This window comes from Cuculus canorus, chromosome 9 (genome assembly GCF_017976375.1).
Source record: "Cuculus canorus isolate bCucCan1 chromosome 9, bCucCan1.pri, whole genome shotgun sequence".
NCBI classification, from domain to species: Eukaryota; Metazoa; Chordata; class Aves; order Cuculiformes; family Cuculidae; genus Cuculus; species Cuculus canorus.
The window spans coordinates 2,887,877-2,915,585 of record NC_071409.1 but is presented as its reverse complement, the minus strand read 5'-3'; the positions used below and the strand labels follow the sequence as shown (position 1 = coordinate 2,915,585).

The following is a 27,709-nucleotide window of genomic DNA, read 5'->3' as shown; positions in this document are numbered from 1 at the left end:
TCCAGGTCCTGAATAAAAACACTTGAATAGGAAACTAAAACTTTGCAGAACTCCCTCTTTCTCTGGGGGAAGGATGTGATTTCCTCCCTTGCTGCTTGTAAGCAAATGAGGAGGTTAGCTGAGACCTTAGAGCACTCAGTGGCAGAGGGCGCATACTTCCACGCTCGTATCCGTGGCTTGCAATGTCCTTCTTTCTCTCCAGTGTACTTAAAAGTGAGGCTGGTAGTGCTACTGACCTGGTCTTGTTCTCCTAGAGCTCACCCAGGCTGAAGAAAGGGCTAAAATGAGGGGTGGATGCTGCTGATTTGCTTGTCCCTAACCCATGGAAGGAAGGTGGAGAGTGAGTGAGGTGCTCAGCTGCTTGGGACCACGGTTACTCCCCTGAAGCAGTGGGCACTGCGCATGTCTTAGCAGGCAAAGGGGGAGGAATGTGCAGCCCTGCTCCTTCTGCCCGAAGCCTGCCACCCCCATCTGAGTCCCTGGCAGGACTGAGGATGGGAGCTGCCCTTCCTCTGTGCCCTGCTTGAGGGTTTTGCTTCTCTATGCTTACAGAGGGGGAGACCCAGGTGGCCACCTAAGAATAAACGTGAACAATGGAAACTAAAATCTAATGAAATGACAAGTGAGAATTTTGTGTTACTAAAATATCTCCGGTAGTGCTGTTCTGATGATGGCTGGCTTTTTCCATTTCCAACTTCTTCTTCTACTTCACCTTATCTGGGTTTCATGGCCCTACTCCTCAGAAATGTACATGGGATGGCAAGAAAGGAGACGCAGCAGGTCCACAATCCTCTCAAGTGCCAGGACACCTTTGGCATTTCCAGATTTCTTTGGGTTTTTTGGTGACTGGACTTTGCAAAGCATCATCCTAGAACAAAGCTGGGTGAGTTCTGCTGGTGAAAGCCTGCTGAGCCCAGGGGCACTGCACCGCCATCCTTCTGGTGGCTACGTGTAGCTATGGAAATGTATCTCCTCGTACATTCCTTCCCTCACTTCCCCAGCATTTTCTCCCCACACCTACATTATATCACTTGGATGGAGATGTCTTCTCATTTCTTTTTCTGGGAAGGTCCAGAACTGCAGGCTGTTCTCAGTCCCTGCCAGATCTCTCTGAAGAGCTTCTCCCCCTCTACTCAGATTGTCCCATGAATCTCTAACCAAACTATTTGCTTAGCTGCCGCTGCCAATAGTCAGATCACACAGAATCACAAGGTTGGAAAGGACCCATTGGATCATCGAGTCCAACCATTCCTAACACTCCCTAAACCATGTCCCTCAGCACTTCATCCACCCGTTCCTTAAACACCTCCAGGGAAGGCGACTCGACGCCCTCCCTGGGCAGCTGTTCCAGTACCCAATGACTCTTTCTGCGAAGAATTTTTTTCTGATATTCAACCTGACCCTCCCCTGGCAGAGCTTGAGGCCATTCCCCCTTGTCCTGTCCTCTGTCACTTGGGAGAAGAGCCCAGCACCCTCCTCTCCACAACCTCCTTTCAGGTAGTTGTAGAGAGTAATAAGGTCTCCCCTCAGCCTCCTCTTCTCCAGGCAGATGTCTGGGTATCTTATAGTTTTCTGCAGTCTTAATCTGTGAGGCACTCTGGGATTTTATCTCTCTTCCCTTACCAGACTTCTGAACTCAAATTTAATCAGTGACATTATCTAAATGCAGGTTTTGTTTACCTCAGCTTTCTTCAGTTGCTCAGGGACTCCAGCTGAATGGACAGGTAACTCCTAGGCTACTTCTTAGTGGCTGTGGCCTCTTTTTCTTAATAACATTCAATTTCATTATTTTCCTGGTATTTAAGAATAGGTTAAAAAACTAACCAACCAAGAAGAAATGTTAATTGGCACAGCTTGAACTCTTTCTCTGGAACTGAAACTCCTTTGAATTTCCTGGCACTGTCAAGGATTAAGAGTGTGCAGGCAGACGCCCGCTGTGGCTGAGCTGACCCTGACAGTTTGTGAGCCACACGGATTTGCTGTGAATCTGAGGGTTTTGTGATGTTGTATTCTGGCTCCTTCCAACCTCCCAGAGCCCAGCTGTGCCATCTTTTAAGGTCACACTCAGACACACTCCTGTCACTGTGAAAAATGTGCTCAGGGACATAGTTTAGTGGCAGGTAGGAATAGTTGGACTCAATGATCCAAGAGGTCTTTTCCAGCCTGGGGACTGTATGATTCTATGAGCATCCCGATGCCCTTTGGCTGACTCCTTTCTGTGTTTTGGTACTGGGCTGTGGGTAGCACTGACTGTCGATGTTAGCAAGGTAGAGGCAATGCGTACTGGAGCTGCTCACTGCCCGGGAGAAGAAAAGAGCTTAGAGGGAGCTGTGGGTTGGGAGAAGAGATGGGTCAGTTTGTGAACAGTCTGTGCTTTTTGCAGTTCATGTATTACAGGTGGACAGGTACAGGACCCATTTGTGACCAGTTTAAGCACAGTGGAACAGGAGTGCTGAGTAGGTGATCTCTTGCCCTCACTCTCCTCACCACTGATCTGTGGTTAATTCAGTAAGAACCAGATTCCAATGTGCATTAGAATCATAGAATCAATCATAGAATAGTTTGGGTTGGAAGGGACCTTAAAGCCCATCCAGTTCCACCCCCTGCCATGGGCAGGGACACCTCCCACTGGCTCAGGCTGCCCAAGGCCCATCCAACCTGGCCTGGAACACCTCCAGGGATGGGGCAGCCACGGCTTCCCTTGGCAAACTGTTCCAGTGTCTCAGCACTCTCGTGGTGAAGAAATTCTTCCTTATGTCTAGTCTAAATCTGCCCCTCTCCAGTTTATACCCATTCCTCCTCATCCTATCACTCTAAGCCTTCATGAACAGCCTCTCCCCAGCTCTCCTGTAGCCCCTTCAGGTACTGGAAGGCTGCTTTAAGATCTCCCCAGAGCCTTCTCTTCTTCAGGCTGAACAACCCCAATACTCTCAGCCTGAAAAGGCTGACATTGAAAGCTGGTTTTGAAAGGGATGATTGAAAGGGACATTGAAAGCTGGTTTTAACTGTGCTGGAAGCTGCTGTTACCCTCTAAAGCCAACTGTGGCCAAGGGGGTGGGACAGCCATGGCACATCTTATCAGAACCGGGGGACAATGGGGCAACCCCTCCTGCGAGAGGCTGTTCACTCTGGCAGCTCTTGCACTAAAAAGGATGCAAAGCAGAGACTTGTGGCGCTGATGGGTACTTTTGTGAAGCGTTCAGTGCTAAAAGAAAGGTTTTTCTTAGTCAGGGAAATCCTTCAGGGGGTGGAAAGTGGACTCATGGAGAGCTTGGTGCCAGTGCAGCAAAGAGCAGGAACTGCCCATCTGAGTGGATTTTGTTCAGAGTTTCCTACCAGCTTTAGGTGGAAAATACTAATAGTGTCCTGTTCAGCCTGCTGCTGTCTGCAGCCATCTTTTGGTCATCCATCACTGCTCTGCATGTTCCTCTTTATTCTCCCTCACTGGATAATTTGCACATAGAACTTTCAAGGCAGCTTTTCAAGCACTTACAACACCAGCACTTGTGCAATCGTATGTGCACATATGGGCTTCTGACTCTCCAATGAAGGTCACTACATATATTTCCTTTATACTAATAAGAGAAGAAAACAAAAGGAGTTAAAAGTGCAATTAAAACCATTTTGTGGCTGTTTGAATGCGTACAGATGCTCTTCCCCCATCCTCACGGGCATGCTACACGTTGCACCGCACAGTAAAACAGAGGGCAGTTTTCCCATGAGAAATCCTTTCTGAACTGCTTCAAACACTTACTGCTCTACATTTTCCAGACATGGCCCAGACGTCCTGCACTCTTGGTCACAGTAAATATCCTTTCATCTTTTTCAAACTGAACTTCCCGCAATGCTCCTTCGACTGCTCACATCCTCCTAGGGCTGATTCTGTGGCTGCAGAAAGTGGTGGGAGTCTTGGGTTTGGGGCCCGAGCCATTTGCTGTGACCCTGGCCCCAGGTGATCCCCAGCTGAATAGGGAGGACTAAGTTTAGCAGATCACGATTCCTGCAAGTGTCTTGTACTTTTGTAAGCCCCATAGTAAATCTTTCAGGCTAAAATGTCAAACTTGAGTGCTTAATTTAGGCAATTAATCATCCATGGTTTAGCACCTAGACAAATATCTGACCTTTAGACAGTCAGGCATACTTTCGCTTAGGAGCACTTTCTCCAACAAACAGGGAGTAAAATCCAGTCCATTCAGACTTAAGAAAGCGAGGGAAATCATTAATATCCACTGTTGACTAGGCACAGTGCAAGCATCCTAGCGCTGCTCCCCACCATCACCTTCCTTTTGACCTGTGCTCCCTGGCTGCTCTTTCCGTGACAACTTTTGTCATTATCGGAGCGTGGCTTCTGTGCCAAATGCACACGACAGTGTTTTGACAAATGAGCATCCTGTAGAATCTAATTGGGAAACGCTGAGGGAATCTCATTGCGACCCGCAAAGGGCTCCTGTTCAAGAGATTAAAGGCTGGCTTTTCCAGCCCCTCGCTGTGCCTGGCCCCTCTTTGTCGTGTGAGCTGAAAAAAATCAAACTATCAGTTTCCTCTTGGCGCAATGTGCCCCGCGTTCTGCATCAGCCTCAGCGGTGGGGCAAGACCTGTGCAGGATGGAGCTGCTCCTGCCGCTGCAGCATTCACAGGCACCAAACTTTGCCGTGCTTTGAGATCTTTGGGAGCACTTTGATCTATGAGTTGGCATAGTTGGGTTGATCCTGGTTCTACACAGTGTGCTCAGGTTTGGCCCAGACTGGGACATCTTTCTCGGAGGTTTAGGAAGTTGCCACCTCCAAAGCCAAATCCAAGGAGCAGCCAGTAGGCTTCAGCCATCGCAAGGCAAAGGCAGCTGCCGGACTCTGAGCTGCCTTCATTGGATGTGTCACTAAGGCAGCTGAGGAATTCTCTTGTTGCCTGTCCCACTGACTCAGAGGGCATCAAGCAGCAGAGGACAAGAGCATGACACAAGGTGTGGTGTGAACGTGAGCCCACAGTCTCTCCTGCGTGGCTTTGTCCAAAGAGACTGAGTGCTAACCTAACTTGGGACTTGGCCGCAGCCTTAGACCTCTGCTGTGTCTCTGTTCCCAGCGAAGCCTCTAGGACTCTCCCTTCTCTGGAATCCATCCAGAAGGTGTTTGAGCAACAGCTGCACCCTGGTATCCATCAGCGCTCACAAGTAAGTCATCTGGAAGGTAGGAAAAGGAGTAGAGAGAGGAGTGTGAGTGGCTGTCAGCGTGGTGGGGAGGGAAGGGTTCTGGTTGCTCAGCAAGGACCGGTGGGATTCAAGTGATCAGTTACCACTTCTGTCCTCTCTAGCCTATTTCCAGCTGCAGTGCAGAGGGCACACAGTGAGTTATATCCCCACAGTTTCACTTATGCCATAGTCCCCTCTGCCTGCTCTCCCTTCCTGCCCCAGAGGACAGTGCAGTGAACTGCCTGAGGACCTCCATCTCCCCATCCTCCTCTAGCCTGTGGGCTAGAACTGCACATTTCTCTACCCATAAACTTCACTCCAGGATGTTTCACTGCCAAATCCTTCCTTCCGCCAGCCCGCACAAGTCCCACGACCCTTGTCTCCCTGCCAGTAGCCCAGAAAACCAAAAGTCCATGACTTCTGTATGTTGAGCCCTGGGCATGGTCATGCAAACCTGCTCCCCAGCAGTAAGCTGACTCCTTTGCATGCCCAGCTGCCGCTAAGCCATGGACAAGGTTTGCAAATTTGTCTTTCTGCCCTCCCGTACCTCTGCATGTTCAGTCAAACTGTGCTGTTGTGCTCCCCGTTACGGATTAGAGCGGCAGAGGCACGGGCGCTCCTCCTTGATCTGTGGGCAAGGTGCTCCTGGGGCACTTCCAGGCCACACTTTGTGGGTTTAGTAATTAGGCATCTCTCTCTCTTTTTGTTTCTATGTTGCGTTATCAGATTCTCGGCGAACCTAGTCCAGTCAATATTGTATTGAAACTCAATCAGCTGATTTCTTTGCTGTCTTCCATCGAAGAAAAGGTAGCGTTTTAAAGATATTTTATATTATCTTCTTGTCATCTTTTACCTCTATTTATGCTTCTTGTTCGTTACCCGTGCAGTCCTCTGCTACAGTAAGTCTTCTTTGCTCTGACTTCATTGCTCTCGATCACCAAAGGCAATCTGGTACAGATAAATTCTTTTACAGGTGAAAACACTGTTGATTGAAGGTCCCGATTCAACACACAGACGCTCCCTTATCCCTCCCGTCACTTTTGAGGTAAATGTATTTCTTTAACCATGCTGATCATGATGTGGAAGGGCAGCAATGCAAGATTTATGTTGATACCTCAGTTCCTAGGAACATGGCTGTGCTGCCACAGAGATAACAGCTATTCCTGGCTGCTGTTTAGCATCATGCAAATGCTTAGGAGATGTCTGGTGAGATTGGCATGATGACGATAGTTGCCCACCAGTTCAGGGAAGCGTTGCGTTTGTCATACATGTGACCAAAGTGTAGAAGATTGCTCATGAAGAATCTCTGTCTCCAACAGGTGAAAGCTGACTCCCTAGGAATTTTCTCAAAAATACACCTCAAGGTTGATGTGGAAATGGGAAAACTGATTATTAAGAGAGCTAAAGATGGTCCAGAAGACAAGTTTTATACCCACAAGAAAAGTAAGATGCTTAAAGTCATCAATGCTGGATTAGACTCTCGCTCCCTTGGGTGACAGGGACCTTGGGTGACCCTTTGGCCCCACTGTGGGCAAGGCTTGGCCCAGAGTGCAGATATTTCTGTGTCCTGGGCGTTGTGCAAGGCTCGTCAGTCTAGATTGCCTATCCCCAAAGTGGCCAGCAGAGAGCAGGGAGTCATTACTGGGGTAACCATCTTTCACAGATTGTGTTAGACCTCACCTCCCCATCTAAATGAAGACAGTGAGAGCAGGACTGCAAGGGAACAGGGTTTGATAGAAGATTCCCCCTCGAGCTGGTTGCAACAGACCCATTTTCTACTGAAAAGCAACATCAGTCTAAAAAAACCAACAATTTTGCGGGAACATATTGACTTCTCTGATGATATTTTGTGGTATAAAGCCACATACTCAGTTACTCAGTAACATTTTTTTCAGTGAATTTCTCCTTGATTTTTTTTTTTTGTTGTTTTAAATGGGAATCAATACCTCTACTGATGAGCAATGCCAGTCTGGCCTGTGAAGGCTCAGTTCAAACAACTTTGCAGTTTCTCTGTTGTATTTCTGAACAGGCAGGTCATTGGGACTGAGCCAAAGAGAGGATTTATCAAAGAGAAAACGATGCCCTCAGGCTCCCTCCTGGAAGAAAATCAACCTGTTGCTGGCACTGATTGAAAAGATTAGCTTTTGTGCCCATGTGATTGAAAAGATTAGCTTTCACGCCTGCCTTTCTCCAGCTGGTGTTCATAATTACTTAGCTGCTGTTTTAGATGCAGAGGAATCACCTTTACCACCAAATGAGGCTTTACCTCCTCTTTCACAGATGGGGAAGGAATATACGTAGGCTGGCTCAGGGCACAGAGAGATTGCCTGCAGGAGGCCAAGGCTTCATTTCAGACTGCAGGGCTTGGAACGGACAAGAGCTCCCATCAGAATGAGGTTTTGGGGTCTCTTCACTTCAGACTCCAAATCTATTCCTACAGGGGATGGGGTTAAACAGCATTAAAATATAGTTATGCGGAGCAAAGGGAGACTCGGACACAAACAATCGTGTAAGTCCTGAGCAGAATGAGGAGGGTCCTTTTAGCTTCGTTAGGATTCTAGTGTCAGTGACTGCAGCTCATGACACTCAGTTTCTGTTTAGTCTTGCAGCTTATCAAGTCCCAGAAGGTCCCTAACAAACTGGTGATTGTGCTGGAAACAGAAAAAGAAAAAACGCAACGGAAGGAATATGTTTTTTCTGATTCCAAGGTACACGCATAATGTTTCCTTCCTTCCAGCCTGGAGCAGGCACCTGGTTGGGAATGGAACAAGGGGTATTCCTAGGCAGAAAGAGGAACTGTTGAAGGACGGTGGTTGGCTTTGCAAAAATGAAATTTATCCTCTGTTCCGGAAACATCCAGAAAACAAACAAATGTACTCACTAAAGGGAGATACTGGAGAGGGTAAACATATCCAGGTGCTGTCACTGAGCCAGGAGAACAGAGGGTCAGCAAGCAGTGAGAAGAGGCAAGGACTTGTGTGAGGGTAGCTGCAAAAGGTTCATCTGGATAACGGAGAGGGAAGTCTAGGCTTTCTTCTGACCAGCTCAGCACTTGTTAAAGTAGTGCACAAGCTAAGTGCCTAAGAAAGTACCGCAGGAAAGACAGCCTCTTGGAAGGTTTCAGGATAGTGGAGAGCTAATCTGCCCTTCAAGTGTGCTGGGGATTTCCTGGTTCAGCTAGCTTTTCAAGAGGTCATGTTGGAGGAGTTAAGTATCTCGTTAATTGTCTCTTGTTCCTCCCGGTCTAGAAGAGAGAAGGGTTCTGCCAACTTCTGCAGCAGATGAAGAATAAACACTCGGAACAACCGGAGCCTGATATGATCACCATCTTCATTGGGACCTGGAATATGGGTATGGGCTCCCTTCTGGCATGGTCATTCCTTCAGGCACTTGCCAAAACATGTGCTCACCTGCCACGATGAGCTCCGGACACTGTGTTTGTTCTGTAGCAGATCCGTACCCCAGGGCTGCCTTCCCCTGATCTCTAGGCTTGTCCTTGCACGTGATTTGACACTTTTCATGGTTCCAATCAAGGAACCACAAGGTTGCCCCTCATGGGTACTAAAGGATTCTTCCAGCGTCAGGGAATTGAGGCTGGCACAAAGCTGGAGCAGCAGTGTCTGCTGTCCTTCACCTTGCAGAAAGGACAGGAGCAATTCCAATAACTGCACATCAGCTGCTTCCGAGCCTGGCTGGGGACTCTTTGTGTCCAGCCTGGGAAGAGAACTGATATTTAGAGAAGAGGATAAACTATAGCTGAGGGCAGTGGCAAATTTAAGTTATTTTTCCTGTTTTGGGAGAAAAGCCTGGTTTGACTGCTGTAAACTGAGCTATCACACTTTAAGGGTAAGGCGAAGGCGGTGGCAGGCCAGGAGTACAGCTCGCTGCCTTCCCACTTGGCTAACCTTGGCCTGGTAAGCTAATGAAGGAGAGGAGGATGGGCAAAGCAGAGTCACTCCCTCATCAGTGAGTCAGGTGGGGTTAACATCTTTGTCATCTTAGACTCGTGTGCCCGTGTGCCCTGGCTGATATGAAACCGATAAGGGACAGAGAGAATGTGAAGCCTGTTATTTCTGCCCTGTGGTTGTCTGTATCCCAGGTTTGACAGAACATGCTCTGACTTATGTTGGTGTTTGATTTGTTAATAAAAGGTGCTGCACCTCCCCCAAAGAAGATCACCTCCTGGTTTCTTTCCAAGGGGCAGGGAAAGACCCGTGATGACACTGCTGACTACATTCCTCATGACATCTATGTGATTGGCACCCAGGAGGATCCCCAAGGGGAGAAGGAATGGGTGGAGACCTTGAGGCAATCCCTGCAGGAAATCACCAGTGTCACCTTCAAAGTGGTAAGGTTTAATTCCATCTATTGCACATAACTGCAGCATGGGAGGAGAGTACAGAGGAACAAGTGGCATTTTGCTTACAACTCTTCGCCTTCCCTCCCTTTATTGTCCTTGCATTTGGAAGAGGCAGAGTGAACTGAGTCTGCCTGTGGGCTCTTCGAGGTCCTCCCCTGGAGCTGTGTTGCTGTGGACATAGACTCCCGCACTGCCAAAGGGGGAACCCTGTGTGAAGGTCCTCTGCCTGCCAGCCTGGGAGCAGGGGACAGATGTTGAGCACCTGAGTCAAGCGGTGATGACATTTTGACCTTCACAAAGGAGGAGACTAAAACTTTCTGAGGCAGCTGTAGCCTAGACCTCACCCTAAGCTACTGTACTTTCAAACTAGGACGTAACAGCACACAGGCACAATCATAAACGAAACTGAACCTTATTAAGACCAGATTTGGACGTTTCTGATCTTTCGGTAATGTTAGGAAACAAATCTAAGCATTGGCCACAGGAGAGAAGGACTCTTGTGGTCATCGGAAACTGTATTTTGTGCAAGTAAGGCAATCCAATGATTAACTAGAAAATAGCTCTAGAAAATAGCTAGGTCCTTCCTCCCACCTTTGATTAAAATCACTGAAAGCATATCCTGAGCAAAGGAAGAAGGACTAGAGAACGAATCGGGAAGGCTGCAGCTGCAGTGCAGCTCAGCAGGTATGGGTAGAAAGATAACCTCTAACCTTCCCATCTGTGCAGATAGCCATCCATACCCTTTGGAACATCAGGATTGTTGTACTGGCCAAGCCAGAACATGAGAACCGCATCAGCCACATCTGCACAGATAACGTGAAGACAGGCATTGCAAACACACTGGGTAAGGAACAGCCCCAGTGTTGTCCAGAGTCAACACTGTTGTCTACTCAGTCTGTGCCAATTCCCTCCTTTCAACACAACAGCTCTTTCTGCACAAGACTCCTTTGACTACATTCATGTGACACTTGTGGCACTAAAGTTATATCCCACTAGCACTGATTATATCTTACTCTGTTAGCGAGGAAATCTATTTTTGTATATCTTTAGCACACACATATATATATTTATACTCTGAGAAAACACCTTTGACTGGCTATTGGAGTGCTCTTTCTGAGGTTTCACAAGGAAATTGCACTTCTTTCCCTTCCACTAATTTTTTTTAGCATCCTTAGAAAATTTGTTACCGCGATCTCTGCTCTGTGCACTTATTCTTTCTATGCTGATTAAGTCAACTCATTTCTCTTCTCCATATTTCACTTAAGATGTGCTAGGTGCTTTACTACCTTTGCTAGACTCAGCCTGGAGGTGGATTGATTTCTTGACGGTTTTGGTTTCTCTTTTTCCAGGTAATAAAGGAGCTGTGGGGGTGTCATTCATGTTTAATGGAACCTCCTTTGGGTTTGTTAACAGCCATTTAACTTCAGGAAGTGAAAAGAAACACAGGTAAGATACATCTTCCCCTCTCAAAAATTAATGTTGACCCAGGGTGAAGTTCTCTGGGCCATATTTGGAAGAAGGGCCCACCTAACAGTCACAAGCATGTTTTCCTGACCATAAAAATGTGATAAATGTCTTGTAGGAGGGCAACCTGTGCCCACATTTAAATGAGGGACTTCTGCTATATGACTGTACCTCATTTCTGCAGCTGAAATGGACAGCAAAGTTATTTCAGAGGCAGTATAAAAGTCTTGCACAACACTTGTGTGACCTGTTATGTGAGCCCAGGATATTAACAAAACAGTTCACCGATCTACAGTGGTTTGGAGGGAATGGGAAGGCTTTTCCCATCCCAGAATAAGGTGCTGAAGGAGACTGTCTGCCTCCTCGCTGTAGGCAGTGCTGCAGGCGCTGGGAGCTGTGGTGCACCCTGGGGCACAGCTGAGAAAGATCCCGCTAGGCAGAGTGTGCTGTCAGGAATACCGAGGAGGAGGTGTGTAGCACAGAAATACCTCCCCAGTGGCTAATTCTCTATACCCAGCTGTGAAATGAATTTCCGCGGTCTAGGCAGGTTCTGTGCAGCACAGGACTGGAAGGCAAAGTTCTCAACATTGGTGGGAGATCTGGGCCCACGCTGGGAGGAGCTGGAGCACTTGGAAGGAGTGGTTTTGAAAGCAAAGAGGACTTGAAATGAAGAGGTTGTTTTGCCATCTTTCCCACTCCAGGACCCAGAAAACAGATGGTGTGGGATTTCCGCTCAGGGTCTTTGCCACTGATGGAGCTAACTTCTATGGAAGGGTTCCCCAGGGCCCGGAATAGCTGCCAAAATCTAGTTATGAGTTTGCTGCTGAAAGCTGAAGGCAACTATCTAGTGCTGGGTTTCTAGGACACAAAGCTTAGAAAAGCAGAGCCTCAGGAGGCACCCAAAGTGGCTTTAGGACAGCTTTCCAGCCTTTCAGTTCAGGTGGAAGCAGTTACACGCAAGGTAGAGCAGCCAGAGCTGCTGTAAACACCACTGCCCTCTTGTCACAGCAGGGTGCCCTCCGGCACCCAGCTCCCCAGGCTGCACATGGTACAGCACGAGAGCTCTGCAGCCTCATGGTTACGCGGCTCAACGGGAGACATCGAGTATGTCACCTTGGCTGAGGTGCAGTGAAAAGGCAGGGGTGGCACGTTCATAGAATCATAGAATAGTTTGGGTTGGAAGGGACCTTAAAGCCCATCCAGTTCCACCCCCTGCCATGGGCAGGGACACCTCCCACTGGATCAGGCTGCCCAAGGCCCATCCAACCTGGCCTTGAACACCTCCAGGGATGGGGCAGCCACAGCTTCCCTGGACAACCTGGGCCAGGGCCTCACCACTCTCATGGGGAAGAAATTCTTCCTAATATCCAGTTTAAATCTGCCCCTCTCCAGTTTATACCCGTTCCCCCTCATCCTATCACCACAAGCCTTTGTGAACAGCCCCTCTCCAGCTTTCCTGTAGCCCCTTCAGGTACTGGAAGGTCGCTATGAGATCTCCTCTGAGCCTTCTCTTCAGGTTGAACGACCCCAACTCTCTCAGCCTGTCCTCATATGGGAGGTGCTCCAGCCCTCCGATCATCCTTGTAGCTCCCTCTGGACCCGTTCCAACTGCTCCATCTCTTTCTTATGTTGAGGATTCCAGAACTGGACACAGTATTCCAGATGAAGTCTCACAGGAGAGGAATAGAGGGGCAGAATCCCCTCCCTCACCCTGCTGGCCACGCTGCTTTTGATGCAGCCCAGGATACGGCTGGCCTTCTCGGTTGCAAGTGCACATTGCCGGCAAACAGGTTCTTGGCTTCTGATCTGCTCTTCTCTAGCTGTGGAGCCGGGCCGGATCACTTTCTGCCAGCGCAGGCAGTTAGAAATTGCATGGCAATTCAGTATATCAGGCAGATGTTTCTTGTCTTGACAGACGCAACCAGAACTACATGAATATCCTGCGCTTCCTGACACTGGGAGATAAGAAACTAACTCCGTTTAACATCACTCATCGCTTTACTCATCTTTTCTGGCTGGGAGACTTGAACTACCGTGTGGAACAGCCCCCAACGGTGAGGGACTCGCGTGAATCCCTGGAGAGACAAAATACCATGCTGCTATAGAAACACTATCTTTTCCTAATCTAGGGTGAGATGGCAGCAAAAGGGGAGGAAGAAGGGATCCCCAGGGCAGGAGTCGAGGCAGAGTAAGGAAATCCCTTCTGCCCTCTCCAAGGATTAATGGACCAAGGGTATGCCAGGAATGCCGCCTGGTGCACTTTGCTGCTCCAAGCAGCATCGCTTCCCCAGACGTCCCAACTCTCCTTCCCAATGTAAGCGAGCATCTGTCCCTCAACAGCTTGATGCAGAGATTGCCTTTCTGCTCTGTTTGGTTAGCTTTTAATGGCTCAGAACAGGCCTTCAGAAACAGGCAAGCCGTAACAAATACTGGATAGGTTTCAGTAGGCGGGAGACAAGAGCAAGCCTGGTGTTGATGTGCATCTGGTTGTGTGTGTGTGTGCTGGTGTAGAGGATGTGTGGGCATTTTGACGCCTGTTTTGACAGACGATTGTTCAGGGATGCAACAAAGATTGTGACCTTTCAGCAAAGGGAAAGGTGGGGGAACGTCAGAGGGTAGAGCTCTGTGCAACAGTTCAGGAGCGCTTGCTGGCTCTGAAGTGAAGGGAGTATTTATAAGCAGGTTTTGCATCATCTGCAGCTCTGCTGTTTCCCTCTTGGCAGGAAGCAGAGAATATTATCCAGAAGATCAGGCAGCAGCAGTATCCGGAGCTGCTGGCTTTCGACCAGCTTCTGATAGAGAGAAAGGACCAAAAGGTGTTTCTGCAGTTCGGTAAGATTCCAAGTTCACTGGCAGGTTCCTCACCTATTTCCAGCAACTTTCCCTGCCAGACTTGACGTGGGGCAGAGGGTACAGAGCAACCATCTCTCTTGCTCAGATGAAGGTGCTCAATGGGCCAAACTGTAACGCAGCTCTCTCTCTGTTTTAGAAGAAGAAGAGATTACTTTTGCTCCAACTTACCGTTTTGAAAGAGGTACCCGGGACAAGTACGCTTACACCAAACAAAAAGCTACAGGGGTAGGTGAAAACCAATTTCCTTTCATAATTATATGGCAGAGCAGGGACCGTAACTCCTACAGTGACCAAAACAAATCTCTGCGTTTTCTGCCCTCTTAGTCTTTTGAAAGGAGTTGAGACAAACAGAAAGCTTTGACACAAATATATGGTGCTTGGGCAAGTGATTTGCCTGTTCTTTTGTGAACTGGTCGTCTCCCTTCTTCTTGACATCACTTCTCCTTTGGTTTGCAGATGAAGTACAATTTGCCATCCTGGTGTGATCGAGTGCTCTGGAAATCATACCCCATGGTGCACGTTGTGTGTCAGTCCTATGGTGGGTAGATAACAGATTGTAGATAGCAAAGCAAACAGTCTGAAACGGAAACGATTCAGAGCAGAGTCTGTAGGATCTCCCTGCACTGCCAGGCACTCAAACCAGGCAGAGTGGAGCCAAATCTCTCTGCCTGTAACCGCACAAAGTTGGGAATTAATTCTGTTATTCTTTTAGATGCAGAATGCTGCTCGGACAGCTGCAGCTGGCCAGTTTTAGGCCACGCTGAAGGACCATTTTACACCAGTTATTTCTTGGTGACAACAACCATTTTTCCTGTGCAGTTGCCACCAGGAGCTCCTTACTTGATGGTGCCAGCAGGGCAGATCCTTTGTACACAGTCCAGTCCAAAGTACTGGAGCTGCAAACATCTCCTTCTATTGAATCATATTCCAGAAGGACTGTGTGATGCCAAGAGCCCGTTTCTTTTCTTGCTGAGAGGCGTCACAAAAGTGTGTTGCTGAGAAGAGAAGAAGCCCACAGACCCGTTTAAAAAAAGACTCAATATTAATTCCTGCAATGGCACAGCCTGTATGCAAGAGCAAGCATCTGAGTGTGATGCTGATGGTCTCCTGGGCATGGGACTGAGAAGTGGGCTGTCAAAGTCTCGTGAGGGTTGAGGTGGACTGGTCTGATCACAGAGCTATGGTGATGGGATGTGCGGTGCCAGACCTCTAGAGTCTGGTATCTGCTTTTTTAACGCTGTTGAGTTGCCTGGGCTTGCTTGACCTCGGTGTGTGCTTAGCTCAGGTCCTTGCTCGCTCACTGTTAAACTTGGGTCATGAGTTTCTCTGCAGCACTGAAGTAGCACCAGTGTATTCTTGGGTGATTTCCTGCCGTATTCGAGCTTTAATTAGCTGTGCATGTTGCAGAGGTAACCCGGAAGCCGGCAAGTGCTTTTTGTACTGCGGGAATCTTACACTGACAGTCACTTGCAAAATTACATGTTGAGGTTGTGTCCATTAACCAAATCTTTATATATTTTGACAAGAGTCGCATTCCAATATACTGCCATGAGATTATGTAGAAACACCTTTGAGTAGAGACAGTTACCACAGCGACAGAACTGCTTTCTGGAAAGTTACCCAATAATATTTCTTTTGCAGCCATCTCCTGGAGCAGGGCAGGCGCAGGACAGTAACTTCCCTCCCGTTCTCGTTGGCAGGCTGCACCGCTGACATCATGACAAGCGACCACAGTCCTGTCTTTGCCACCTTTGAAGTGGGAGTCACCTCACAGTTTGTTTCAAAGAACGGTGAGTCAGTTTGACTGCGAGTGTACTGCCATCACTTTTGGATATGAAATGCAGTGCTTTCTATAAGTTGAAAGAAAAAGCAGAATCTTAGAGTCCACTCAAAAATATTCTCTCTTTATCTGCTACTGAAAACTCCACTATTTTCCCTTCCTCTTTCCTAGATTCCAAGTACACAGATTCCCAAGGGGAGATAGAGTTCCTGCATTGCTACGCTACTCTGAAGACCAAGTCCCAGACTAAGTTCTACATTGAGTTTCACTCTAGCTGCTTAGAAAGTATGGTTTTGCCTATATTTATTCTTTCTGTCCAAGTTTCCAGCTTGTTTGGATTAATCCCCTTCCTTTTGCTTTGATCTAAACAAACAGCTGTGTGGGTCACTTGTTCCAGTGCAAAAAGGGATGTCCTAGAGATCTGTTGTAGTATACAAGTTATTCTATGTTGACAACAAAACAAACCAAAACCGACAGCCATTTACCCGTAATCCATGCCTATACATGCAGCCTTCCACCATCTCTTCCCTATTATTTTCACAATCTGATTATCTCCCTCTTGAAGAGAAACACGTATAGTTCTTGCTTATCTCACGGAAAACCACCACTTAGCAAACACTTGATTGATGAAATTTCTAATCGTGTCTCCTGTAAATGATCAGGTGCTTTCAAAGTAAAGCATCTGCATTGTGCAGGTGGAGCTGTTGGGACGGGTCCAGATGAGGCTACAAATATGATCGGAGGGCTGGAGCACCTCCCATACGAGGACAGGCTGAGAGAGTTGGGGTTGTTCAGCCTGGAGAAGGCTCCGAGGAGACCTTAGAGTGACCTTCCAGTGCCTGAAGGGGCAACAAGAAAGCTGGAGAGGGGCTGTTCACAAAGGCTTGGAGTGATAGGATGAGGGGCAATAAACTGGAGAGGGGCAGATTGAGACTGGACATAAGGAAGAATTTCTTCACCATGAGAGTGGTGAGGCCCTGGCCCAGGTTGCCCAGGGAAGCTGTGGCTGCCCCATCCCTGGAGGTGTTCCAGGCCAGGTTGGATGGACCTTGGGCAGCCTGAGCCAGTGGGAGGTGTCCCTGCCTGTGGCTGGGTGTTGGAACTGGATGGGCTTTAAGGTCCCTTCCAACTCAAACTATTCTACGATTCTATGATTGTGCTAATACAAATAGTTTAATTACTCTGGTTTGAAAAGAATAAGTCAGGATCCATTTAAAGGTTAGTGATATGATTCTGTAAATGGGGCTCTGTACCCACCAGTGCCGTGGATTTCACTCCCTGTCCCTGTGCTGCAGGGCTGAGTCTCAGCTGTTTATGTAATGCGAGCCTACGTGCCCTTGCTGTGTTTTTTTTAAGCAATTCCCTATCACAGGACTGCTCCTGTAAGTGGGACAGCATGCCTTCAGTGGATGCTTCATCACATTATCGCATGTCAGAGCGCTGTGGCAAAGACAGTTCCATAAAAGATTATTTTTTGGCTGTATCAGAATTTGCATAAATTTCTATGGAAACAGTGTATTACGAATCTTAAATTAGAATTTCAAAACTGTGCTATCTTGAGTGGCGTAGGAAGAGCTGTCATGTTCTAATCCTCCAGTCCATATATGCACGGAGCTTTTCAGTGCCAAGTTTAACTGTAAAATAAAACCATTTAACAATGCTCCAGTAAAATCACTTGCAAATTTACTTGTGTAAACATTCACCCAAAGCACAGACTTTAAAGCTTCTTAATGCTTTTAAAACTTGTGTCCAAGTGGGAAAATAATTGCAGGCCTTCTGGAGAAATAGCGTCTGAAAAGGATTTGGAGCCAAGTTCTTACTGTCTCTCTTCTAGTGAACTCCTTTCTCCTCGCTTTGCAGGTTTTGTAAAGAGCCAGGAAGGAGAAAATGAGGATGGGAATGAAGGGGAGCTTGTGGTCAAGTTTGTTGATGCACTTCCAAAGGTAAATGGGGATTATTCTTTCCATACCCATACAGGAGAAAAGCTTTCCTCTTGCATCCCACAAGCAACAAAAAATCTTTTACTTATATAAACATTATTTTCAGGAATAGGGTTGTGGTGGTGTTTATGCTCAAAAGAGTCTGTAAGAATGCAGGATGGGCTTAAGCTAAACAGAGCATGGTATAAGCAGGAAAGGACTTTATTGCCAGTATCCTTTCATCTGTATCAGGAATTGTGCTGCTGTGGTTGTGTCAATCAGGAGTGTGACTTTTTCCTCACCTTTTTAGTGAAAATAGCTATGCTGACAGGCCCATTTTTTTGTTCTAGATGGAAGCTAAAACAGCTAAAAGAGTAACTGCCCTGCAGTTAATTTACCCTGTCAGACAGGATTTTTCTTGGTATATTTGAGAAAAGTTGATTAAATATTTTTCACCTGCCTTAAAAAGAACCATAAATGGCCACAAATAGAGTTCTGTGCGTTGGTGTCAGACAAATCCTGTCCTTGAGATCCGAGCTGTTGTTCATTTCCTGGTATGGTGGGAGCTGGATGAACTGTCTGGATCTGGAGCAAATGAGTGTGTCGTGCCCTTCCGAATAGCCCAAAAGAAGAACTGCTGACTTTGGAAGGAGTGCCTTACACTGAGAGGCTGGGGAACGGCGCTGCAATAAGTGATAACAGCGGCCAGCTAGATTTTTGGGAACAACTGTAATCAGAATCCAGACCACCTCCCCCCAGAGCGATTTTCAGTCCTGCACTGCAGGAAAAAACTGCAGCTCAGCCCATGAGTGTTTGATTTATACCATTCCATCTGCTGTGCTGGGAGCGAGAGTCGGGGACTCTAAAAGTGTGTAGGTTTCTACCATAGATCTCCAAATGTCACCAAAGTGGCTGATCCTGCAGGGGATGGTACACTCATGGGTTTGTCCAGCTGAGTTTTGCTCATTTGGGACTGAGGAACTGAGAGAACCGTGTTCATGTCAGCCAACTCTTGTATTGACCCACATTAAATTGTCTTTGCAGCTGACTCCAATCATTTCAGACCCAGAATACCTACTGGATCAACACATCCTGATCAGCATTAAGTCATCAGACAGTGATGAATCTTATGGTAAGTACTTAGCTCTAAAGTTCTGGATGAGTCAAAATCTACTCAGATTTTTCCAAACTGCTGAAAGAGTGGGAGACAGCAGAAGTAACTCTTATAGACTGAACATCTATGATGTTCTGACTTCTGATTTAGAACTCAATAAACACAAAAATACATTGTGGGCAATATTTTCTGAGGTCATGATGATTAGAGGAAAAAAAACTGGAAGCATCAATCTGTGTGACCTTTACAAGCCTTAAAAAAGCAGTGGCTTAGAAAGAAAGTTCTCCACAGGAATTAAATCTGGAGTTAGTCTGTTTAAATTGTTTTCTTCAGAACGTGCGAATCGTGTTTCACTTGCACTTACTTGATGCATTTCTCCTGGATACAGAAAAGTCATTGACAGTGCCAGTTGATTCCAAATTCTAACCAGCGAGAGACTGCAGTCCTTGTCCAAAGAAGGCTCTTTGCTGAAATCCCATAAATTGACATGGCAGCCGTAGGCTTATGTTTTCCGTACCAGCGATGGAAGCTCAGAACCCTGTGGACACTCATGGGTGTCTGCAATGCTCTTTCACACATACGTGAAGAAGGGACATGAATACCCCTGATTTCTTTAGATATCATAGAATCCTGGAATGGTTTGGGTTGGAAAGTACCTTAAAGATTATCTAATTCCAATCCCCCTGCCATGGGCAGGGACACCTCTCACTGGATCCGGGGCTCAAGGCCCCACCCAACCTGGCCTTGAACACCTTCAGGGATGGGGCAGCCACAACTTTCCTGGGAAACCTGGGTCAGGGCCATTGTGATGAAATTCCTCCTTATGTCCAGTCTAAATCTGCCCCTCTCTAATTTATTGGATATTACACCCCTTACTGTGATCTGAAGCAGATTCTCTCCAGTAATCTCAGGCACAGTGACAGTAGATGACTGATATAAGAAAGAGATTTCAGTGGTTTTTTTTTTTTTCTCAGTCCCAGGCTTGTTGTCTCCTTGTTGTCTTTTAGGGGAAGGCTGCATTGCCCTGAGAATAGAAGCAACAGAATCCTTAGCTCCTATCCATACTGTGCTGACACACCATGGTGAGAAAACAGGGATCTTCCAGGGTGAAATCAAGTTACAAACATCACAAGGAAAACAGAGAGAGAAACTGTATGGTAAGGAACGAGATCATCTCTGCAATGCTCACCTTAGACAATATCCATCTCCAAAGATTTCTGATAACTTCAAGGAATAACGTCAAGGGATAACGTCAAGGAATTGAAAATTATCCTTGTGATGCTTTTAGCCCTCAAGAGGCACGAGTGTTTGATGCTGATGGGAAGGATCCATGAGTATTGTTAGTTCTCAGGAGTATACCTGTACCCTTTCAGAAAGACACAGCAGTTCAGTTTGGGTTTTTCTTTTTCATCATTCAAGTAAATTCGGCAGACTGAGGGAGCCCCCTGTCTGTCACTGATACTGATTTTATTGAATGATGATAACTGGTTTCCACTTTCAGTGGCTATATGATAAGATGCCAAAGCTCTCCCTGCTCCAGTCACCCTGGGGAGCTTCTGTGAAGAATGTGTGAGGCTCTCAAGGGGCGTTCATTAGTTAAAAGATCACAACCCTTGCCTATTTTCCTTTTGCTACCTGTTGTTCTCTTTCAGAGTACAAAAGCAGCCTCATGGCATTTACTGTTATTTTAGGTGGTAAAATGTGGCAGTTTGGGTGATCGTGACCTTTGTATTTCAAGATTCATACTTCTTCCTGTGTCAACAAAACACAATAGGTGTGAGTGGGCAGTTGAAAACATAATAGCAACAGCTGTTTAAAACCGTCTGTCCTTCTAAGAGACAAAGATAGATGCCTCTATGCAAGCAGTAACACAGAAAACTTAGACAAACGGTGTCTGAAGCTGCCAAAACAATCTTTTATGCCTTTTTTTCCTTCAGATTTTGTCAAGATTGAACGTGACGAAATCATCGGGCAGAAATCAAAGAACATCAGCAACTTAGAGCCTAGCAAAGATTGGGATCAGACTAACAGGTAAAGGGCAAGTGGGTAAGTCTGTTGCAGAAAACTAGTTGGCTCAATAAACACCAAGCTGGGCTTGCTGTGGGAGCAGCGTCGATAGGCATGGTGAGCGCTGGAAGCTGCCTTTGGGGCTCTCTGTTCAGGACTAGTCACTGCTTCTGTGCTCAAAGCTTCAAAAGCTGGGAATGCATCAGTCAGACTGGGGTCCTGCACCCTGCTTAAACAGGGCCCTTTTATTTCCAACAGAAAGTCCAAATCTACTCATCTGATGGCCAGAGAGGCAGCAGCCGTTGCTCGCTATTGGGGGAGTGCTTCCTCTTCTCCAGACAACCCAGGAAAGGAGGATATGTTACGGTAATCTTGCTGCTCTACCTCTGCCAGCGTAGGGTGGGAAGCTATGCTCGAACTGCCTGTATTTTCCTCTCGAAGAGCCCTAGGGTGTGCCTGGGTAACGCCGTCCTGTCCCTCTGCTTTCAAGGGTGCATTTCTTTGCAGGCAGCTTCCTGCCTTCTGCCTGCTACCCTAGATGGGCAAACCTCAAAAGGCCAAGGGTCTGTCCTGTTGTTCAGCAGCATATTCCCACAGCGTGCAATGCTGCCCAGTGCTGGGATTTGCCTCTTGCTTGCACCTGTCTTGCTGCAGCTGCCAGTTGAAGTGCTGGACCCAGAAACCTGTAAAAGCCCCTCTTAAGTAGCTGCAGAAGCTGCTCTTTGCAGCCTGGGAATGGAAGCGGCTGCCACAGCAACTATTTGGGGCTGGGGGAGGTGGCTTTGACCAAGCCGCTTCCTCTCCAGTGACCCAGGGAGGGAGACGCTAACAGGAGTCCCACCTATTCTCTGATTCTAAAGCAACAGTGACCAAAAAGAAAAGTAGGTGGTATTGAATTTAAGCACTCGGTGGACACTAACTCCTTTGTAGCTGGTCAGGGAGACAAAAAAAAAATATATATTTGTATATGTATCTTCCTAACAATACTTGTTCTTTTCAGGAGCTCCGCTCCCACAGACATCAGCAACCCCAACTACCTGGGGATGGTTGCTTTCTCTCAGCAGCCCTCTGCAACCAGCCAGCTTAAGCAGATACCCTCACCAGACCAGCCACCTTCTCTCTGGAGCTACGAGCAGCAGCCCAAAGAGACTACCTCCGTGATGGGACTGAGCCAGTCATCCTCCACATCACCCTCCTTGTCACCTCTGTCTCCAAAACTATCCCTCCAGCCTACAGGAAACAGAAGCCTTTGCAGTCGGACTCAAGAGTACCTGTGAGTTCTGACCCGGGGCTGATCCCGTCCCTCCTGTCGTTCTGCACAGTCACTACTTCATTATCTGGACAAGGGAGTTCAAGGTGCAGCGTATTCTCTCGGCCTTTTATCTCTAGAATTAGAAAAAGATAAGTGAAGGTCACAAGTTCAGACATCACAGAATCAAAGAGAATTAGCCTTTTGTGAAAGGAAAGCTAAATATATGTATAATTCTCTACCAAGAGAAGGAGAAGACTACAGAGTTGACTGCAGTATCAAAGAGGAAAAGGGAAGAGTGTGTGGCATAACTCTTCCCACTGGATGAGAAGAATAGCTCCTTAGCATGTCATATGTGAAGTACTTTAAGAGAATTTCTCCTCACACTTATATACAAATGTCCCCCTTGTTATAGAAGTTTGCATCCATGCACTGCATCTGTCACAAGTCTTGACGCAGAATTTCCATCCAGCGATCAAAAATATCCCATCCCTACCTAATTTAGCGAAGAGATGAGGCTCCTCCACCCTAGAGCATGTACACAATCGGTGTCCTTGTTCTCCTCCTCACAGTGACAGCTGCTTTCTGAGTCCGGGCTAAGGTTATGGGAATCATAGAATAGTTTGGGCTGGAAGGGACCTTAAAGCCCATCCAGTTCCAACCCCCCTGCAATGGGCAGGGACATCCCACTGGCTCAGGCTGCCCAAGGCCCATCCAACCTGGCCTTGAACACCTTCAGGGATGGGGCAGCCACAGCTTCCCTGGGCAACCTGGGCCAGGGCCTCACCACTCTCATGGTGAAGAAATTCCTCCTTATGTCCAGTCTCAATCTGCCCCTCTCCAGTTTATACCCATTGCCCCTCGTCCTATCCCCACAAGCCTTTGTGAACAGCCCCTCCGCAGCTTTCTTGTAGCCACTTCAGGTACTGGAAGGTCGCCATAAGGTCACCTTCTCTTCTCCAGGCTGAACAACCCCAACTCTCTCAGCCTGTCCTTGTATCGGGATGGTCCAGCCCTCTGATCATCCTTGTAGCCTCCTCTGGACCCGTTCCAACAGCTCCATCTCTTTCTTATGTTGAGGATTCCAGAACTGGATACAGGACTCCAGATGAGGTCTCACAAGAGAGGAATAGAGGGGCAGAATCACCTTTCTCGACCTGCTGATTAAAGAGTTCACTGATAAATGTATGTGGCACTCTCTGAGCGAGGACTTGCAGAAGTCGGAGCTGCAAGCACTGCCGCAGTCTGTTTTGTACCTGACTATGCTTCCCCACGCTCTCAGCTCTTTGCTCCTGCATGTACTGACTTCTGGAAAATAACTTGAAGAAAGGAACACAACTCATTTGAACATACACAAAGAACGTGTGTGATTCCCCCTGACTCTCATTGTTCAGTGATATTGTGGCTTATCTTCTAGGTATCGTGGTGGTTCTTCAGATGAAAGCCTTGCCAAGTCAGGTCAAGATATACAAAACCCAGGAACCCTCCTTTATCCTATCGTACAGTCTGAGCCTCAATCCAAAGGGCTCAGCTGTGAATGCACAATGATTGTCTCACCTACAGAACATAACTGTTAATTATATATTGTGCATTTGGGTGCATTAAGGAGTTTTATCCCTTCCCTAGGAATACAGTGTGCAATTGGTAGCAAGAATCATAGAATCATTAGGTTGGAAAAGACCTTTGAGATCACCAATTCCAACTGTACCTGTCCACTACTAAATCATACCCCCAAGCACCCCATCTACCCATCTTTTAAACACCTCCAGGGATGAGGACTCAACCACCTCCCTGGGCAGCTTCTGCCAGTGCTTGAGAACCCTTTCAGTGAAGAAATTTTTCCTAATGTCCAATCTAAACTTCCCCTGACGCAGCTTAAGTCCATTCCCTCTCATCCTATCCCCTGTCACTTGGGAGAAGAGACCAACACTCACCTCTCTACAAGGTCCTTTCAGGCAGTTGTATTCAGTGATAAGGTCTCCCCTCAGCCTCCTCTTCTCCAGGCTAAACAACCCCAGTTCCCTCAGCCGCTCCTCATAAGACTTGTTCTCCAGCCCCTTCCCCAACTTCGTTGCTCTTCTCTGGACACGCTCCAGGACCTCTATGTCTTTCTTATAGTGAGGGGCCCAAAACAAAACACAGTATCCAAGGTGCCATCTCACCAGTGCCGAGTACAGGGGCAGAATCACCTCCCTGGTCCTGCTGGACACACCGTTTCTGAAACAAGCCAAGATGCTACTGGCTTTCTTGGCCACCTGGGCCAAGAGATTGATCTAGCTGTAAAATGCTACAGTGCAATGCGAGAGCTCTTACGGTAACTGTCTAGACAACCATTTCAATCCTCTCTTCCAGATCTGAGGACTGTTCTTAATATTTAAATTCAGATTTGTGCACTTCACAAAGCCATCAAAGCACTTGGCAGAGTTTGGCCCAGTGTCTTATCTCTGTTTAAAGAGAAGACAAGTACCACTCTGACAAGACTGTAGTCCGGCAGGGAGTTTACACAGTACAATGCATAATCTGCTCTCAGCTATCATGTTAATAATGACTAAACAAAGAAAAAACAATACACAATTGTGTTCTCTCCCCTGAGTTTGTTATCGTTACCCCTTTGCACACACAATTTAATTTTAATTTCTTATTCCTTTTCTGTTTATATCAGTCAGTGTCTGTTGCCTGCCCTTTACCAGTCCCCTTTCTATATTGCTTTGATGACTGTAGGCCACCTGAACTGGGGAAAACCACAGCAGAACCTCTGCTACAGGAGCAAGGACAGCAAAAGCCAGAGATGTTTGAGAACCCACTGTATGGCTCCATGGGCTCTAAGAGCAAGGCGGCAGCAAAGAAGGAGCAAGACTACCTCAAGGCCTCACGAAAAGAGCAGCCGCCACTGCCTGATCAGAGCTTTCATCTCACAAAATCACAGGATCCTGAGAGCAGCAAGACCTCCGGCAAACAACCATCACCACCTTTCCTGGTCCCCACACAGCTATTCCGGTCCTACACCTGCTCCAGCCAATCAGAAGAAAAGAATGTAGGTGAAAAGACTCAAGGCAAACCAAAGATGACTATGTCATTAGAAAACTCAGCACCACTCAAAAAACTGGCCAAGCCGTCGAGGTCTGAGGTCAGCCCAAGCATCCAGGGACAGCAAAACAAGCCACCCCTTCCCTCGAAGAGCCGGGCAGTGCTGGACATGCAGAACCCCAAGGGCCGAGACTATCGGGACAGTTCAGAGCTGCCACACTCTGGGAAGCATCGGACAGAAGAGGGGCCAGTTGGCAGGACAACTACACCGGTGTGTTACTTGTGGGAATAGGGCAGGGTGGAACTTTCATTAGACTGTGGTGTCGGAGCAGAATGCTAGAGTAGTACTGGCTTAGTCACTGTGCTCTCACTCTGCATTTCCTGACCATGCTGAGAGCACGGTCCCACAAACCTAGAGGGCTTGCAGAGCAGGGCATGCGAGGGAGTATCTTGCAGTAATATTGCTGCAGAAGATACTGTGTTGTGAAACCACAGCCTTAGTTTGGCATGAAGTCTTTGCTTCTGGAGTGTTTTAGCTTGATGGCCAGAAGAGGAATGCAAATAGTCAGCCACTTTGTGATTAATTGTTTGGTGCATGCTGCATTGTTTCCAAGAATGAGCCAACTGGCCTGACAGCACACATAGAATCATAGAACAGGTTGGGTTGGAACGGACCTCAAAGCCCATTCAGTTCCAACCCCCACATCACGGGCAGGGACACCTCCCACTGGATCCGGTTGCTCAAAGCCCCATACAACCCGGCCTCGAACAACCTCCAGGGATGGGGCAGCCACAGCTTCTCTGGGCAACCCGGGCCAGGGCCTCACCACCTTCACAGGAAAACATTTCTTCCTAAGATCTCATCTCAATCTCCCTTTTTTCAGTTTTACATCTACAGAAATGGCTAACAGATTTGCTTTGCTGTAATGAATAAAAGATGATTAAAAGTAGTTACCTTGTAGAAACACATCCCAACTTAGGACAGTGGTGTCCAAAAACATTACTGAACCCTCTCCAGAAATAATCAACCATCTACTTTTCTGGGCTGGTAGAGCATTTGCTGTTGAGTTTTGGGTTGTTTGGTTGGGTTTTTTTTTCCCCCAGAATGTCATGAGCTGGATGAGGAGGAGCAGAACAGGTCTTAATAAATGGGTTTGGGAGAAAAAGAGAGCCCACTTGAGCAAGCTGTAGAGGTTTTTTTTTTCCTTCTGCCTGAAAACTTTTAGAATAATTGACAATAGACAAGCTGATGTCTTCTCTTGTCTCTACAGTGAAAACACCATGGCAGATGGCACCCTAGGAGGAATCCTCATGGGAAGGAAGAAAGATGGAGATTACTGCTTTGTTCACACTGATGTCCTCCGGTCTGGTTCCAAAAACCCTGGGGTGGGGGGTATTTTTGAGGGCATATCCCTCTCTATGATTATGACAGTGTTCTAGCTGAGTTTATCCTACATTGCTCAGACCACGAGGCACCAGGACCACAAATACTGAATGCAAGTCAGCCTTTCATAGTGTCACTTTGGTACTTACTGTTCAGAGGCAGATGGTTAAGTACATGCGTTAGGGAATGTTTTGAAAATGAGGAAGGTACGGTATAAGGCCCAGGAGAGGGAAGGGGTGTATTTAAAGAACCTCCTTCCTACAAAAGCAAAATTGTATTTCTGTGTTACAGAATTCCTATTCAAGAGTGATATGTAAAAGAAAGCATTTTGAAAGCGGTACAGCTCCAAAAGCATGACCTATCTGTGGAGCAAGGAGTTAAGGGAGGGTGGGAATAGAGTGCAGATAGCAGATAGAGATGAATGTCACACACTGCCAAGGGAGCCGACTTTGCCTCTAGCTGAGCTCCCAGGCTGCACAGGTGCATTATTCACACAGTGTAAGGGCTGGCCGATGCTGATGGCACCATAGCTCTGGGTTTTTTTTCTAGCAGGTAATGCTTTTGTACCCCTGACAAACAAAGGGAAATGTCAGGGGACCTGCAGAACGGGGTGAGATCAGGCAGTGTCCATAGGCAGCGCAGGAGATCGGCTGCCTGGAGGGACAGCAGTCATTCCAGCCTGTCTTACGGCAAGCACGCTGCTTTTGAAGGACACTGGCCAGCTGGTTTTGTAGCATCCTTACTAGATTAATGCTGACCTTACTGTACACTTTTGTTCATTGACTGAGAATGAATAGTGTTAACATACTTGTAATTTCTGTTATATTCATGTTAAGTATTAATGCTGTGGTTACAATTAGGTTATGACTGTTTGTGACTTAACTGTTGCTATTGTTTCCATGTTGATTACCTAAAAATAATAAAATAGTCACCTTTCTGATCATTCTTTACTGAAAACTCAGAGCTGCCTGCTAGATGATTCAGCTTTAGTTGGGTGTTCCACCAGCTCGCACAGTGACTGTGGTCTCTGCCCAGAAGGCACTGAGGAGCGCAGGGAAAATACAACAATGCCGCTGCAATATCGCGACGGAGGACGCACTCATCCATGTGCACAGACCCCTCCTGGGTAAGCTGGTTTAAAAGTTGTAGCCCCTGGTAGCAGTACAGTTACTCATTGTAGGAGTACAGAAAACCTACAGTCCTTTTACCAGAGCAGAAGAGGCCAAGCACAGGCTTGTGAAAATGAGAGGAAGAGTAAAGTAGAAATCTTTTTAAAAGAGAGGTATTTCTGCCGTGCAGGTAGCAGTTTCAAGGCATCATTGCTGAAACGCCTGGCTTTCTAACCTACCAGTCAGCAAGACAGGCCA

At 47.2% G+C, this 27,709-nt stretch overlaps 1 protein-coding gene across 3 annotated transcripts in view; it reads left to right on the top strand.

Annotated features, from left to right (window-relative positions):
* INPP5D (inositol polyphosphate-5-phosphatase D) overlaps positions 1-27,270 on the top strand; it is a 64,464-nt gene extending 37,194 nt beyond the window's left edge. For 2 of the 3 annotated variants that reach the window (XM_054074667.1, XM_054074669.1), the window contains 22 exons: positions 5,080-5,167; positions 5,912-5,992; positions 6,159-6,230; positions 6,505-6,628; positions 7,787-7,893; positions 8,434-8,536; positions 9,337-9,533; positions 10,272-10,389; positions 10,895-10,991; positions 12,925-13,063; positions 13,733-13,841; positions 13,999-14,087; positions 14,319-14,400; positions 15,563-15,652; positions 15,814-15,927; positions 17,503-17,585; positions 18,606-18,693; positions 19,683-19,832; positions 20,613-20,706; positions 20,941-21,048; positions 21,683-21,955; positions 24,653-25,265. In XM_054074667.1, the coding sequence (XP_053930642.1) occupies positions 5,080-5,167; positions 5,912-5,992; positions 6,159-6,230; positions 6,505-6,628; positions 7,787-7,893; positions 8,434-8,536; positions 9,337-9,533; positions 10,272-10,389; positions 10,895-10,991; positions 12,925-13,063; positions 13,733-13,841; positions 13,999-14,087; positions 14,319-14,400; positions 15,563-15,652; positions 15,814-15,927; positions 17,503-17,585; positions 18,606-18,693; positions 19,683-19,832; positions 20,613-20,706; positions 20,941-21,048; positions 21,683-21,955; positions 24,653-25,250 (3,004 nt within the window). In that variant the 3' untranslated portion in view covers positions 25,251-25,265. Of the gene's footprint in view, positions 1-5,079; positions 5,168-5,911; positions 5,993-6,158; positions 6,231-6,504; positions 6,629-7,786; positions 7,894-8,433; positions 8,537-9,336; positions 9,534-10,271; positions 10,390-10,894; positions 10,992-12,924; positions 13,064-13,732; positions 13,842-13,998; positions 14,088-14,318; positions 14,401-15,562; positions 15,653-15,813; positions 15,928-17,502; positions 17,586-18,605; positions 18,694-19,682; positions 19,833-20,612; positions 20,707-20,940; positions 21,049-21,682; positions 21,956-24,652; positions 25,266-26,229 lie in introns of those variants that run through there. The other variant, XM_054074668.1, reaches the window with a different exon arrangement.
* Positions 27,271-27,709: the final 439 nt, after the last annotated feature.